We start from the raw sequence: 12,200 nt of genomic DNA on the forward strand, positions 1-12,200 counted from the left end.
TCGTCAAATCATTAAGGCTTCAAAGAAGCTCCAACGCTTCTTCTTCAAATCTCCAAGACCCAAAGAGAGATGTTGACGAAAAAACGCATATGTAATTATTTTAACGGAAAAAATAGACGGAACTGTTGCGTTTTTCCTCCTCCTCCTTCGTCTTGTCGTCTCGGTGATGAGGATCGTTGTCTTCTCTTCTTCCAAGCTTCAAGAACTTGTTGATGATGATGACGGAATCTCTCCTTGATGAAGCTCTTTTGTTGCCTTCCTTCACGATGCCTTTTTGCTTCTCACCTTCTTTCTACCAGGGTCCTTCTTGATGAGGATGTGGATGGCTTATGATAGTGAGAGAGAGAGAGGAAAGGGGATTGAAGGGGAACTTGGAGTCCTTCTCGATGAGGATGTGAATGGCTTATGATAGTGAGAGAGAGAGAGGAAAGGGGATTGAAGGGGAACTTGGCCTTCACAAGGCTCTGATACCATGTCAAAATTATGGGGAGTATGCACAACGTAAGAAATAGTTGAATAGAGCAACATATATGAGAGAGAGCAAGAACAAAAGATGTATAGAAGGCTTCTATATTACCTTCTATTTTAACCACTCCAAAGTTGGCTTAACCTTCACCTTCATGTGTTGGTTGTGTCGTGTTGTTTCAAAAAGTGAGGTTTATATAGGGTTCATCTCAAGGGCTAGCGTTGGGCCAACCCTAGATCCCTTTTCTGCCCACACGCCCACTTTATTTGGGGTGTGTTCACACCTACATGACCTCTTTTTCTCACCCTTTATCACTTGTACATTATATATTTCAACATTTTTGCACCGCATATTTCATGCATTCAATTACACCCCTAGGTGTGTCTATATTACACAAACTCATGTATTAGGCACCTTGATTTTGTTGAGACCCTTGCGTTAGCACCTAACCAAAGATGAAGAAATCCCAAAGAAATAAAAAGGAAAAATATAACTGCTAAGTTTTGGATCACCAATTTGAATCCCTCTAGTGATCCCAAATTTTGGATCGCATCAAAGTCTGCATCGCCTTGATCCCAATTCTACCATTCAAATCACTGATCCTAAAATCTTCACTTGCGATTATTGATCTCAATTCCTTGATCACATGATCTGAAACGATCTTAACTTAATCTGATCCTAACTTTAGATTGCCTCTTTCCATATCGCCATCCTCTCATATCACTGATTCTAAAATCTACCATTCAAAACGCTGATCCCAAAATCTCATATCACCCTAACTTTTGATTGTCGATCCTAATCCTTGGATTATCTGGTCACTTTCTGATCATCCAGACCTTTGGATCAGATTATTATATTTTTTGGATCACCTTAAGTCTCGATTTCTCATTGGCAGATCATCAACAACCAGATCACCTCATGTTTGGATCATCCAATTTTGGATTGTCAGACTGAGCCAATTGCCATGTGGCTGATCTCGCTTGAGAAGAATTCTATATAAAGTAGAAGACCTAGCCATATCTTATTTCGCTAATGATCTCGACTTCATAGCTGCAGAGACTCTTCCAAAATTGACAATCGCTTACACAAAGCATTGGCGTATTCTACAGCAATCCAAACATGCAATCGATAGTTTGATTTGCTCTTAATTGTTAATTCGCATCTCAGTAGCACAGAACGATTCCAATAAAAAAAGGTATTTGTGACATTTTTCTTTCAGATTTTTGCATTGTAGCGCCCGCAGTTATTAGTGTGGTTGGAGGAGAGTGTGCCAGGACACATTAGGGTTTCTGCAAGTTCCTTCATTCAATGCTACATTGAAAAGGGATAAGCCCCACAAAGGAAACTCTGCTAAAATTAGGGTAGAGGGGCTGCAAGCAAGGCAAGTTACCTTTTGTAGAGATTGCCAGGTCAAGGAAGCCCATTACAATAAGGTTATTGCAAAAGTGCAAGGAGACAAGGAAAATCACACTTGTCATACATGTCCAATTTGTATAAGCCACCAATGTTAAAACAACCCAATAAGCACGATCTATTTGTCCTATTCTCTATCATATGGATGTTGCATTTATCATCTGAAATTGAATATTAAGAACCCCCCTTGCTAGAGCGGGCATGAAAAGTAGTTTTTTGTGAATACCTGGAACAAAAAGTGCATTTTCAAGACAAAGATCCTCACCTACTAATAGTAGTGAGAATAATCTCACCAATACCTTTAATAGAGTAAGATGCATTATTGGCACACGTAATAGTGTGACCACTTTGTGTATTCTCTATATGTTTGACCAAACTTCTTTGAGAAGTTATATGCTTAGTTAGAAGTACCAATATTAAGAAACCAAATGTCAGTGAGATAGTTGCGCTAAGACATGCATCCTGTTCAGGATTATAACTGTAAATAGCCATAAGTGAAAGTGTTGATGAACACAACGACATTGGATGAGTCCTCTTTCTTAGAACTCTTATCGTCAGAGGTAGAACTGTTGGAACCCTTATTGAATTTCTTCTTCTTCTTTTCTTTCTTTTGAAGTTTAAAACAATTTTCAATTGTATGACCGGGTTTTTTGTAATATCGGCAAGTCACCTTCTTTGGATTTTCGGAATCACCCTTAGCCTCAAAAGTTTTGTTGGAATTGGTCTTCTGTTAAAATTTCTTCCCCTTATCCTTGGTTGCTAAATCTTGATCACGCTAGAACTCTAAGAAACATTCTTTTCGAACTGTTCCTCGTGGAATAATAACCTTACAAGCTCCTGATAGAGGTAAGGGTGGTTGCATTGCCTCTCAATAAAGCAAGCTATGGAAAAGCTTCACTTTGATACCACTATTGGATCTTGCAGAATGGAGAGCAAGACTCACGCACACACAATGCTTAATGACAAGAACACAAGGGTGTAGAGTGTGAGAGAGTGGCAATATCACAGGAGAGAGATGAAATCTCCCTATAAGTACAAAGAGAAAGTACAAATGAGCAAGCAATTCTAAACTGTAAATGAGGTTTCTTATATACTAGCTAACCCTAAGAGGCCCATTCGCGCCTAGATGGCCCTGGGAAGAATCCCAGTGGGAGAAAAGTGCCCATGGCATAAGTGCACGACCTCACGATGAAGTACTACCAAATATCTAAAATTCAGCCACTCCTCTAGAGAACGGTGAGTTTTTTCTTCAATCACTCGGTGGGAAAGGTTGAATGGTTTTAAACATGCTCTTTATCGCAAATTAACCTTTTGTAGAAAGAAAGGTTGTTGATGAGAAAGGACAAAGGATAACTAGCTACCGTGTCATTCGTACATTGGTTGACCTTTGCTTGAGTTCTCATCACCTCAAATGCAAGATTGGGCATGGGGGGCTATAGTCTCACATAGGACTCCCCTTAGCACGTGCAACTTAATTTCCCGGTATACCCCATTGATAGATGCTTCTCTCATGTCATTTGAGAAAGAAATCCTCTTTCAAATGGGAAAAACTATGGTCACAATTGCTTTCATCAAGGAGATGCTCCATTGTTAGGAAACAATACATGGAGAATTTCCCGCACACAAAAGCAAGGCATTGGTACCAGTTATCTCATGACATTTTAACCTTTTTTCTTTAATCTTTTGAGACATTTGGAAAGCAACATAATTTTGAATGTGTCTCATAAGCCATACACAACCTCAGAACACGTTAATACATTCCATCTCTCTCTCTCTCTCTCTCTCTCTCTAGGAAAGATTATAAGCTTAGATTTTTATTGACTATTAATATAAAGGATAATCCAAGGCCTATTTATAATCAGGCATGCCGGCCAAGTTTGAAACGGCCGATTGCGGGCCGACACAAAATGCTATCGGGAGGACGTTGTGACCATGGCTCATTAGTCTCTGCAACGCAGGGGAGGTTCAAGTTTCGTCAAAGAGCAAGGCTATGGCAGCGTGGTGAGGTTAGGAAACGATATACATTCTGAGAGAGAGAGAGAGAAAGAGGGAGGCAGAGAGAGAGAGAGAGAGAGAGAGAGAGGGAGAGAGGGAGGCAGAGAGAGAGAGAGAGATATGGTCCTCTAAGATGCCAGCATGTGGTCGGTACATGGAGGCCCCCCTTCCACCGCTAGGCTTCAAAGCCAGACCCTTTCCTTATCTTCACCTGCGTCTCCTCATGAATGGCCATCGTGTTCTAGGGTTTCAGAAAGAACATCGTTTTCTAAGGCTCCAAAAAGAGCACCTGATTCTCGGGTTTCAGAAAAGACAGCAGCAGGCAAGGGACTCACCAGGTGGCTTACCCCAATTGGGCGCAGCAGCAAGGTAAAACCCTTTAGGATTTTTGCTGTTTTGCAATGGAACAGAAGACCCCAGCTTGCAGGTCAGGTCCCCAGAGTGGTCGTCATCACGTCTGGCAAAGGCGGTGTTGGCAAGACCACCACCACTGCTAACATCGGCCTTTGCCTTGCCCGCCTCGACTTCAAAGTGGTTGCCATTGATGCGGACGTCGGTCTCCGCAACCTTGACCTCCTTTTAGGCCTGGAGAATCGTGTTAACTACACTGCCATGGAGGTCCTCAATGGCGAATGCCGCCTTGATCAAGCCCTCATCAGAGACAAGAGATGGACCAACCTCGAGCTCCTCTGCATCAACAAACCCCGGTACAAAATGCCCCTTGGCTTTGGTGGCAAAGCCCTCACTTGGCTTGTGGATGCCCTCAAGAAGAGACCAGAAGGGTCGCCTGACTTCATCCTCATTGACTGCCCGGCTGGCATCGATGCTGGGTTCATCACTGCCATAACTCCTGCCAATGAAGCTGTTTTGGTCACCACTCCTGACATCACGAGCCTGCGGGATGCTGATCGTGTTACGGGTCTCTTGGAATGTGATGGCATCAAGGACATCAAAATGATTGTCAACAGAGTGAGGAGTGACATGATCAAAGGGGAGGACATGATGTCAGTGCTTGACGTGCAGGAAATGTTAGGGCTGCCACTACTGGGTGTCATCCCAGAAGATGCTGAAGTCATCAGAAGCACAAACAGAGGGTACCCTTTGGTTTTGAATAAACCACCAACACTGGCCGGGCTTGCCTTTGAGCAGGCTGCATGGAGACTGGTGGAGCAGGACAGCATGAAAGCAGTTTTGGTCGAAGAAACACCTGCAAAGAAAAGTTTTCTGCCATTTTTGGGGTGAACAAGTAGTTTCGGTAATTCATAGTCTGCATGGTTTTCTATTGTACAGATGTGTTGGCAGATATGTACAATCCTTGTTTTCTTGAGGATGCTTGCCCACAAGCTCTTGTATGTGATTGGTGGTCAACCATGGTATTCTTACTTGTCTTGCATGTGATTCCCAAGAAATTTGCCGTTTTCTATGCTTGAAGCTACATTTGATAATCTTACTGCTGATTTTATTCATTCGTGCGCTGGGTATGACCTTGTGAACCTTAGTTTTGATTGTGCTTGTGTCTTGCAGAGCTGGTGTTCATGACATGTCATATTTGGCTCTAGTTGGACCGTAATGCTTGCCTTGCTGCTTCCCAGTTTGGGATACCTGTTGAGCTTGCTTCCAGCTTTTTATAAGTTAAGATTGCCAAGGCTCCAGCCCCTTTTCCCTTACCAGGCTGATTTTAGTTTTGTATCGAAATGTCGTGAACCAGGCCTTCAGCTTCAGACAGGCAAGTTTAGGGGCCAATGTCATTGAACTTGATTGTGTCTTCTTGTGAAGGTCCAGGCAAGACTTTTGTAAGCTGGATAGTTGTGATGAGAGGTCCCTTGCAGCCCAGGAGAGCATTTGGGACTGGGTTTTGCATAGGATAGTGAGTGAGTGTCGGCAACCAGTGCTTTTTTGAGCCGTGTTCAGTATATGGTTTGTCCTCGCGATTCTATTCTAGTATATGGTTGGCAAGTGAATGAATGACACATATGATAAGCACGTGATTTATGAAATGGTGTTTGAATGAAGTAACAAGTCTTCAGACCTTTGAGTGCTTGAGTATGGTCACCCTATCAATGGGCTTTTATTTAAGTCTGTTCTATAAATGACTTAGTAGATGACCCATGGCCATGAAGACAAACTGGGATGCAAGATCGACAGGCATAGGCCAGTTGGTGAGGTGGCCCTGTTGGGTTAAACCCCACATTGTGGCTCACCTCCTTACACACAAATTAATGCCTAGGGCCTTTCCATCTCTCTTCAAATTTTCTACTGCACCCATCGGCCTAGCTCTCTAGACTGTACTAATTTGTGAAATTTGTTGTGTGTATACATTTGAAAAAAAAAGTTGTTAACACCTTACAACAGTTTTTTGGAGCGCTCTTTCATAAAAAAAACATGTTGTACTAAAACAACAATTTTTTTAATCCAATTATCTGAATGTATACAGATTTGTAAAATTTATGTTGGTCTTTATAGTTTTTCTAAATTTTTTTCTTCATTCTTGCAATATAGTTATCAAGAATAGCTGTTAATGTTAACGGGCATCATAGTTCATAACATATGTTTAGCGAACGCATACGCATTCGGGTATGTAAGAATGTTTCAGGCAAGTCACATACGTGACCCATATAATACCTCATAGAAAGGACGAGATGTAGACAAATAGATACAAATATACATTGTAAACTCAAGCTCTCCAAGTTCTATTATAAAAACTTCCAAAGTTACAACACTTACAAGTTACATAAAGGCTCATTGCTTACCCAAGGGTCAAGCCTCAAGGCTAAATAGTGAAAACTAGATAAATCAAAGCACAAGTTGTAGCTTGTAGCAAACAAACATCCATAGCAGAAATTTAAATACTACTCTAGAGATTAAATACTTTATGAAACTTGGAACTTTGGAAGAGCTTATTCCGTTGTATTCCCATCCCCTTCTACTTCTTCCTCTTCATTCTCATGAGAGGAAGAAGAAGAATCCTCATCATCATCATCAGAGTCATCATCCACATTTTCCTCAATGCCTCCAACATTTGTGGTTGTGGTTGTCCCAATGTCATCAGGCTCTTGCATCTCCTGCAAAGAAATCAACCTTTCATCATCTTTTTCCTTGTTGATCATGTCCAAGGTTATCTCCATCTTCTCAAATCCTCGAGCCTTAATTTTTGTGATGAGTCGTAGATCAGTATGTATATAGACCAACATTTCTGTATTGGAGGGCTTCAACCTGTTTCTTCTCTTAGTATGAATGAGAGAGAAAGTGCTCCAATTTCTCTCACATGGAGAGGCACAACTCCCTTGAGAAAGCACACGAATAGCAAGCTGTTGCAATTTGGGAGTACTTGCACCAAATGTCTCCCACCATTTGACTGCTTGGTGCATTCTCTTCATAGATGATACTTGAAAGCTGATAGTGCATACAGGCTATAGGCTACACCTTGGGGCCTGTCACCTACGTACTCCCGAGTCCCTACACTATATAGGCTACAACATGAGCACACTGGTGACTGTACAGCATTGAACTTTTGAAGTACAACATACAGGTACTGTGGTAGATACTACATAGTACAAACTAGTACTATATAGTATAGTCTAGACTCTACAGTACAAGCTGTACTGTATAGGCTTACAGCACTGTAGGGTTAGGGTTTCGAAGGCTGGACCCGCTGGCCAGTGCAGTTAAGTTGCTAATGTTGAAAGTTTTGAACTTCGAAGTGCAGTCAGGACTCGGCGACGACAGCCTCCTGCTCTGCACGCGCACTCGAACTTCCAGGCGGTGCTCTTTGAATTTCCAAAACCGTGAGGCGTACGATATTTTGATTAAAAAAACATTAAAGTCGGGACTCGGCGCGGCAAAAAAAAAAGTCACGTATGAAACTTGTGTATGGTACAAACATTTGCAAACGTTTGCTTCCACAAGCAAACGCGTATGTTATGAACTATGATGGGCACTACCTCGATTGGCTCAGCTCATCACGACCCACCCTAACCAAGAAGTTATGGGTTTGAGCCTTGACACTGTAGGTTTGTGTGTGAGAGTGGTGTAGCTTCTAGCTCGGCTATTGTTAAGCTTATGTATGCCCAATTTCTCATTTGGATGCAAAGTTGCAACATAAATTTGGTTGTAGGATAGTTATGTGTAGAGAATCTAAGTGTTATAGGTGTTGGTAGATGTATGTTTATGTGACTGGTTTATTAGTTCCAGTATAATATGTTTATAGTATTGTTGCATTGTGAAGAATATAGGTTTATAATATAGCCGGTGTTGGTAGATGTATGTTAGTGTGATTAGTTATTCACATATAGTTATATTATACTAGAAGTACAATATTGTTATATTAAAGATTACAAGTTTGCTATAATTGTAGAAGTTTTTGAAAGCACCATTTGGTAAGTTGTTGCACATGTAACCATGTCTGGCAGTCAATCCTAGATTGTGAGTAAGAAGCTAGACAAGAATTACTTCCAAGCATGGAAGACCAATTTCCTTATATGGGAAAAGAATATTGGGAGTTCATCATCGGTGATGAAAAGGAGCCAAAAGAAAACCCCATCCCTCAGTAAGTGTAAGAATATAAAGCATGGCATGAAAGAGCTCACCCCTCAGTAAGTGTAAGAATATAAAGCATGGCATGAAAGATCTAGAAAGGTGTTGTATTGGTTGTTTGTCAATTGTGAAAAATTCTATGATTGTGTATATATATGGGATATGCAAATGAAGGAGACTTGGGACATCTTCGTGAAGATGTACAACATAAACACTCAAGCTTAGAAGATGCAGTTAAAGTAAGAGCTACATAATGTGACCAGAGGAAAACTTAGTATAAATGATCACTTGATAAAGATTTAAGGGCTCTTACTTCTATTAGATCACTAGATGATGATGATATGGTGTCTGTGACATTGAATGGTCTTGGGAAAAGAATACAAATAGTTTCAGACCTCCATTAGGGTTCACAAATAACTTTCTTGACTTTCAGGAAACTAATTGCTACCCTCATCTATGAGGAGATAAATATTGGGGAAGGTTTATGCTCTGGAAATAAAAATGAATAGGCTTTTTACTCATATATAGGTAGAGGTAGAGGCAAGTCATCATCTAGAGGAGATGAATATTGGGGGAGGTTCATCCTCTAGAAATAAAAATTAATAGGCCTTCTACTCAGATATAGGTAGGGATAGAGCCAAGTCATCATTTGGGGGAGGTTCATCCTCTAGAAATAAAAATTAATAGGCCTTCTACTCAGATATAGGTAGGGATAGAGCCAAGTCATCATTTAGAGGAAAAGATGGTGGTCATTTTAAAAGTTAAAACCAGCAAACAACAACAAGAAAATCAATCTCATATAGGTGGAAGAGACCACTCTAGAGGTAGGGGAGCTAGAGGGGCCAAGGTGGTTGGTAAAGAAATCAAAATGCAGGCACCATAAAGTGCTATTACCGTGGCAAACCAAGGCAAACGGTAAAGAACTTCTATAAAAAGTAGAATGATATCAAAAGTGGAAAGTTACAGCAAGGCAACTATGCATCATCAACAATGTGATGACATAAGTGGAAAGTTACAACAAGGAAACTATACATCATCAAGTAAACAATGTGATGACAGAAGTGAGCATCTATTTGTGATATTTCTCTTGATGAAGTGAGAAGAAAGTTGGATCCGAAGGTAGAGAAATACATCTTCATTGATTATGCTTTAGAGAAGATAGGTAATGGATGTTATAACCCTACCACTCCATGAGATGTGAAAGTAACCAGAGATGTCTTTGATAAAACGAGTAGCTAGTATGAACCAGGTGAAGGAAACAGAAGATGTTGATGTAAGAAATAATGATGTTAATGATGCTACCTCACATGTAGTAGAGCAGTAAAACAATCACTTTTGTTTAGTGGACTTGGAGAGTTCTCTAACAATGGATCTAGTGTTAGTCCATGGTCAACTAGGTTGAGGATAAATGTAGGTACACATGTATCATGCAAAGGGAAGGGAAAGATAAATCAACCTTTTGTGTGTGAGCTATCCTCAACAGGTCTCTCATATGTGGATGGTGAGTTTAGTGGCTTTGAGCAAAGCCTTGATGAGGCTTTGAGTAGAGCCTTGATGAGGATCTTAGCATTTCGTTAGTGGTTACACCTGGTGTAAGGATAACTAGGGATGATTTGAAGAGGACACATGGTAGTGATTCAAGTGTACACAAGTTTATGAGGGTTAGATAACCTATTGACAGGTTGAGATATGATGGATATACATCCCATCATTATGCTTACATGGTTAAAGCAATATAATAGTTGGAGCCCACTTATTGTTGTAAGCAAGGACTTGGAAATAAAAATTGGGAAGATGACATTTGGCAGCATTATGAAATTGCAACATGGGAGTTAGTGCCATCATTGCCTTAGGAAAAGAAGGAAATTGGATGTAAGTGATTGTATAAGGTCAAGCATAACTCAGATAGATCATTTTTGTGAGAGCAAGTATAAGGCAAGATTGGTTACCAAGGGTTATGCACAGACCTATAGCATTTACTATGAGGAGACATTTAGTCCAGTTATTACAAAAATGGAAAACCATGAGAGCTATAGCAACAACAAAGGGTTGGTCCTTAAATTAGATGGATGTAAAGAATGCTTTCTTTTATGGTGATTTATAAGAAGAAATATACATGATATAGCCAACAGGTTTTGTGTACATGTTATGCACAAAGCCTTGTATGGCTTAACTGGCACCCAGAGCATGGTCAAACAAGCTTGGGGAGTATCTTATTACCATTGGATTTTAGATATCCAATATAGAAACTAGCACCTGTAGCTTTGAGTGTGCATTTGCAAAGAGTGTGGTGTGAAGAAATTGGGTTGTTTCCCCTTGAGATGAATAAGGAAGGAAATAGTATTCTTGTGAAAGTTTTTGAATACGTGGAGACACTTGACAAGCAGGGAAACAAGAAGAAGAGAAAAGATCTTGTGTGTAAAGAAATGCAATGTCACGAGTTTATTCTATTGTTGAAGAACAAGATTAAGTTTTTCATCACACCTTGCACGTTGGCAAGGTTCAAGGAGTATATTCTCAAGTTCCCTCTATTGATGTGGTTGTGTCGGTAGTGGACTTTCTAGAGCACTATGCCTTTAAGGAGCAAAATGAGATTTAGAGTATGCATTGGCATTCTACACATGTGACAATATTGGTCCACATCTCTTATTGTCACCACAGGTGGTAATAAAAACTTATCACTTCTACATTTTAGGACGATAGAGTCCATCACACTCTTTATCCAGCACTATTTCTTATTGCATGCAAAGTGGTTACAAGAAACACCCAAATAGCATTGGGTGTCGCGTTAGAAGGGATTGCCTCACAATTCAAGGTTTGTATTAGACCCTTTCACTTTATTACAAGGTATGTGCAAATCATAGGGATGGATTGGGTGTGTTAAGATGGGATTGCCTCACAGTTCAAGGCTTGTAGACCCTTTTACTTTGTTACAAGGTATGTGCAAATTATAGGGATGGATTGGGTGTGTTCAGATGGGATTGCCTCACAGTTCAAGGCTTGTAGACCCTTTTACTTTGTTACAAGGTATGCTAGAGATAATGTAGAATTTATCGACAAGTGGTCATGGCAAAGGAGAGCATAATGGGGCTAGTGCTATTGTAAAAACAACATTGAAGCATGAACAATTAAAGAAATATGGCGTAACTCTAAAGTGCACAGCAGATGTAGTGTGTCCTTCTTAAAGGCCAACTTGTCTCAAAAGTACCCAAAGCATCCTATCCTTCCAAGGAAAGAGAAGTTGCCCGTGTGTTTTGGGAGATCAAAGTAGGGGAAGTGAATAGGGAGGTTAAGTGAGGTTAAGTGGAACTATGAAGCTGTTCCAAATTGACGATCACTGCACATTGCTCATTGGTAACAACCCATGTGATTCTATAGGTCTTACAAAACTAGACAACTTTCATGATTTTGTGGTGCATGCATGCATGGGCAATGGAACAAATGTGCCAAACAAACAGCATGTGCAACCTTGGGATTATCACATTCTAGTGTCCTTAAGTGATTCAAGTGAACTGTAAATAATTGATGAAGATGCATATGACAAAGCAACTTATGAAGGTTATCATGATGTTTTAAGTGCACATTTGTGTGCTGGGGATAATTTTGTAGTAAATGCTGAGGCTGACAATGAAGAAGATATATACTATAGTATGATGTCTACATAATTTTGGGGGTCCGTAGTGCGATTCGGGTGAGTTTCGAGCGCGTTTTGGGCACTGCAAGGTTTTTGCAAACATTTTGGAGAGGTGTCATTTTGGATTGGTTCTACTCGATTTTAGGTGTTTGGGCTGTG

General features: G+C 40.4%; 1 protein-coding gene across 1 annotated transcript; it reads left to right on the forward strand.

Annotated features, from left to right (window-relative positions):
* Positions 1-3,763: 3,763 nt before the first annotated feature.
* MIND (septum site-determining protein (MIND)) lies at positions 3,764-5,337 on the forward strand. The gene has a single exon (XM_086810323.1). It carries the CDS (start codon positions 4,016-4,018, stop codon positions 5,114-5,116), a length of 1,101 nt encoding a protein of 366 aa, XP_086666449.1. The 5' UTR covers positions 3,764-4,015; the 3' UTR covers positions 5,117-5,337.
* The last annotated feature ends 6,863 nt before the right edge of the window (positions 5,338-12,200 follow it).

This window comes from Cibotium barometz, chromosome 16 (assembly GCF_041138505.1).
Source record: "Cibotium barometz isolate CiBa-2024 chromosome 16, ASM4113850v1, whole genome shotgun sequence".
NCBI lineage: Eukaryota > Viridiplantae > Streptophyta > Polypodiopsida > Cyatheales > Cibotiaceae > Cibotium > Cibotium barometz.